Source organism: Anguilla anguilla, chromosome 11 (genome assembly GCF_013347855.1).
Source record: "Anguilla anguilla isolate fAngAng1 chromosome 11, fAngAng1.pri, whole genome shotgun sequence".
NCBI classification, from domain to species: Eukaryota; Metazoa; Chordata; class Actinopteri; order Anguilliformes; family Anguillidae; genus Anguilla; species Anguilla anguilla.
Genome location: NC_049211.1, coordinates 20,669,272 through 20,674,328, shown reverse-complemented (window position 1 = coordinate 20,674,328; position 5,057 = coordinate 20,669,272). Strand labels below are relative to the sequence as shown.

The 5,057-nt window shown below is 41.2% G+C and overlaps 1 protein-coding gene across 1 annotated transcript; it reads left to right on the top strand.

The window, feature by feature from the left end:
* The first annotated feature begins 377 nt into the window (after positions 1-377).
* Positions 378-3,987, top strand: mafba (v-maf avian musculoaponeurotic fibrosarcoma oncogene homolog Ba). The gene has a single exon (XM_035382709.1). The coding sequence runs from the start codon at positions 838-840 to the stop codon at positions 1,972-1,974; it is 1,137 nt and encodes a 378-aa protein (XP_035238600.1). The 5' UTR covers positions 378-837; the 3' UTR covers positions 1,975-3,987.
* Positions 3,988-5,057: the final 1,070 nt, after the last annotated feature.

Sequence of the window (5,057 nt, the reverse complement as noted above, 5' to 3'; positions counted from 1 at the left end):
TAGCACGAGAAATACAAATGTATAGTTAAGTGGGATTGTGAGGTTATTTCTAGTCGCTTTTTAAATGTTTTTGATTCATGTAAACTGCCCCATTGTCTATGAGATTGGACGTGTAATGTGAGCTGTTAAAAATAAACAATTCGTGTTCGTACGCTTCTATAGCTGGCAGATTCGAAAAACTAAAGGCATGCTGTGCTTCTCCGATCCTCTCCCCCTTCCTTCGGGGAGTCAGCTGACTGTCTCAAGCTGTCAAACTCCCTCTCCCCTCCCTCTTTCCCCGGATCATTATGCTAATTAGATGCTCGCCCCTTTCGATTGGAGAGACGCGAGGATTTAACCAACCTTCCCGCGTGACATCAGGCAGGGCTATAACAATAAAGCGCAGGATAGATGTTCAGCACAGTCTACACTGAAACTCGGGAGTGAGTGAGCTAAGGGAAGCGCGCTGAAATCTCTGCGGTGCAGAGCTGGAAAGCTGCTCTCTAAGCGAAAATCCGACGCTGTCGTCCTCGTCCTCCTTACCTCTGCTTTTCTGGCAAAAGGACATACAGTAGCCTACAGAGTTTACTAGGAGGAGGGAGCTCACGTCCGTGCTCCGCATTTTTTTATTTTTAGTTCATTTCTGCTGAAAGGACTTCATTTCGTACTTTTGCACTGAGACGAAATTTTATCTACCTCCTTTTCGCATTTGTTGAACAAATCTTTAATCGAAATCATCAACAACACGCAAGTTCCGATGTCGTTTGCTGTGCATTAGACATTTTTTTTTCTTTTTATGTAAACATCGTTGCGTATTAGAAAGTCTGCAGCGGTGGAAGGGACACTATTGGCAATTGCATGAGAGAGCTGAGGAAAGTAAAACAAAAGTCGGTTTTTGCGACGCTTGCCACCACATTCGCCTATTTGCAAACTAAAGAAAAAATGAGCGCAGAACTGAACATGGGCCCGGAGCTGCCAACCAGCCCGCTTGCATTGGAATATGTCAATGACTTTGATTTGATGAAGTTTGATGTGAAGAAAGAAGCTCTGGCAGGTCTCGACCGCTCCTCGGTTCGTCAGTGCAACCGGCTGCAGCCCCAGGGCTCTGTGTCCTCCACCCCGATCAGCACCCCCTGCAGCTCGGTGCCCTCCTCACCCAGCTTCAGCCCAACAGAACAGAAGAACCACCTGGAAGAGCTGTACTGGATGCCCAGCGGCAGTTATCACCAGCAAATTGATCCGCAAACGCTGAGCCTGACCCCGGAGGACGCAGTGGAAGCCTTGATTGGCGCCACGGCCCACGGGCACCCCCCACCTCCTCACGTCCAGCAGCAGCTTCAGCAAGGTGGCTTCGATGGCTACAGAGCGGCACACCATCATCACAACCACGGGCATGCCCAGCAGCACCACCACCAGTACCCGGGCATTCCACACCATCCAGATGACCTACCATGCCACCCAGGAGCTCACAACCATGCTCATAGCCAACACCACCATCACCACAGCCAGGACCCCGACAGTCCTTCTCCTACCTCGCCTGCGTCTCATCAGCAGCTCCATCATCGCCACCACCATCACCACCACCCACATGGCCATCCGGGCCAGCAGGGTCATCATGGCGGAAGCGCGGGGCTGAATGTGGAGGACCGCTTCTCAGATGACCAGCTGGTGTCCATGTCGGTGCGAGAGCTCAACCGGCACCTGCGGGGCTTTACCAAGGACGAGGTGATCCGTCTGAAGCAGAAACGCCGGACCCTCAAGAACCGGGGCTATGCTCAGTCGTGCCGCTTCAAACGGGTCCAACAGAAGCACGTCTTGGAGAACGAGAAGACCCAGCTCATCAATCAGGTAGAGCAGCTCAAGCAAGAGATCAACCGGCTGGCCCGCGAGAGAGACGCGTACAAACTCAAATGCGAGAAACTGACTGGCACAAACGGGTTCCGCGAGGCTGGGTCCACCAGTGACAACCCGTCCTCGCCAGAATTCTTCATGTGAGTTACTCTGATGTCCGACAACAGATGCTGACAAAAATAATCAATATTACTGATTACGATTATACTAATAACAACACCTGTATTCATATTAGAACAATTATCTGAAAATAATAATCTCATATCTAATCATCGCCATCCGACAACTGATATACAAAGAACAATGTAGAACGTTTCTCAAAACTGCAGCATCTTTGTAGATTAGTTGCTTGTAGAGAAGACTTTTTCTTCCCGAAAAAGAAAAGAATTGCCGAATCTGAATTTACTTTATAGACCGCTTTAATCTGTTAGGAGCATGGGATGACGTCGGACGAGTCTTCTTACTGTGATTTTTCCCCTCGAGTGTTCATAAATATCGTATCTAACGTCTGCGCTGAAAGGAGAGTACTAAGACTTGCATTCTGCACATGCCCGAAAAACTATCAGACAAATGAAAAAAAGACTCCACATATGCAAACTTTATTTCTCTCGTGTACCCCGCTTGCAACCTAAAACTGTCGAAAAGGGGACATTTTATGCAACATCTCATTGGTTTATTGCCTGCTTGGTTATATATAAATATATATTAAAACAAAATCTGCATTAAAATATTAATCCTGCATGCTGGACATGTATGGTAATAATTTCTATTTTGTACTTTCTTTTCCTTGTGTATCTTAATAGCATGTTGTTGATCTGAGCTTTTCATTAGCTGTTTTGGGTTATATAAATGAAATGGTGATAATATCAACATTACTGCTTGTGCAGTTTCACGTTGTTTGGGTTTATTTGGCTTGTAAATATATGCAAACTGCACACCAAGGAGGCTGGTTTTAAACTTCTTTTTCTTTTATTTTATTTTCTTTTCTTTTTGTTTGGGTATTGAATTGCAGAGTTGGGCATTTTTGCAGTTGCATTAAACAACAAACTTTGTATATTAAGTGCACTTTTTCGGATTATGATTTTGGTGTTTGCTGTTTTCATTTTGGGTTTTTTGCAGACCGCCTTCAAGGAAGACATACTATACGGATGGATTATTATTGCGACAAATTAGATTTGCATTGCAAAGTTAAATAGCACATTTCTAACAAATTGTAGCATATGAAGCTACCAGACTATATGCTTCTCAATTATATTTGCAGCTAAATAACTTTGTTCATTACGGAACATATTTACGCTCCATAGATAACTTTATTTCGCCATTACGCCCATAAAGAAACTATTATAGTGGCATATTTTGTGTATAATTAATTTCAGTCGGTGCTAATGACACCGTGTTTAGATGGGTCTCATGTATTGCATAATCCATCCCTATTATATAATATAAACGAAATATACACAAGTCATTTAATTCTCCCTCTGAAATACGAGTCGTGTTTTACAAAGAGGGCTAAATGTCATAGTTTATAATGCATTTATATACGTTTCTATTAACCACCTTAGACGTAATTGTGCACATGTGCAAAAGCGTGTTCAAATCAGGGGATTACTGACGTGTTATTTAGACTGTGTATATTTTTAAAAAGAAGTTTAATGTTCTGTGTTTTCCTACATTTTTTCTGCAGGTCAGTAAAAAAAGGGATTCAGGTTTTGCAAAATCTCAAAATGAAAACGATATATGTGTATGGTTATATTTTATTATTTTTGTTTTATTATTATTTGGAGGTTCTGGTTCTGCTGGCCAGATGCATAGTTAAGTTTTTATTTTAATGATTTAAATTAACAAACTGTCAGATCATATTGAATAAGCATGGTGCTTGCATTTAAAACTATTGTTAAAAAGTCATGCATTTAACAATCTTTGGTTTGTTACTGATTCAACTGTGTTGAAATCAAATTGAAACTGCAGCAGCGGGTTTTGTTTTTTATTTCATGAATTTTGCGAGGGGATCAATTTTCAATCCTGTTTATATAAATGAAAAAAGTTAAATTTGGACTGTTGTAGTTCCATTCAGGCTGGTTTCTGTTTCGTCTTATTTTTCGTTGTTTTTGGAAGAAATGGTTTCCTATTTTGCTTATTAAAGTCATTGAAATGGCATTTATTTGGGGGACTGTTTATTTTTGGTGTCTTTTAATTGACCTCATTACGTCATTCAAAATTAACTCTTAGAGGAAGTTATGAAAAGGCATGCATGAGCAGGCTACTCACATAAATTAAGAGCATGCGCAAGCAGCGAACTTACATGCACATTATTCTGTACATTATACACCCGTGTAGTCCACCTTTTGAATACATAAATCTTAGAATATTACAATAATCCTCGATGCAGACTCGATTGAATCTTTCAGCGGAGAACACGAAAGCTAAGATAAAGCATGGATCAATCGTGGGTAGTTTGGGCCTTGTAAAATACTACTTCCGACTGTTTATTTACCATAGACAACAGTAGTCTGCATTCATTAAGAATTGCTGAACATTCATTTAACATGGTTTATCATTACTGACCTAATTCTTAGTAATCTGAGGGAAATAATTTATCGGGCAAGTAGGCCTACACTCACTGTTGATTTTTCACGGCCTACACATTTTCCACTTTTTCTTAGACGTACCTGTAATGAAACAACGATACGTAGCTACATATTATGCATAGGTACACAAGAAACAGGCCTACCCCACTCTTGAAGTTCTGTCTGTCTACTAGGCTACAGTGCCCTGCTGACTTTTGCAGAAATCCATCTTGCACGAGCGTACAGTAAAAGGAGATCTTTGACCTTGCAACATTGCGCGCTCTACTGTGTGAGGACAATTAACCATTTAATTGCTGAATATGATGTAAATATGCGACTATTTTGATTTATAATATATGTAATATATAACATGATGTTAAAGCATTGGTGTTCTAATAGTAGCTCTAATAGTAGCCTACGTTTTGTTCCACATAGTCTTACTTACTGCCTTTAAATGCGTAAAATAACTATCCAGGCAAAAATGAATATTTTGCGGTCGGGCTATGTGTACTTATTCAAAAGCTTACGTGGTACATCTTCAAGTCCCTGGAAAGTCCCGTTTGTTTGTCCTAGACTTATTCAGAGGCTGAATGTCCTTGCTGTGAGTGTAAAAAGCATGCACTGTGCATGTTTAAAATATTTGAATGTCGATCATTTATG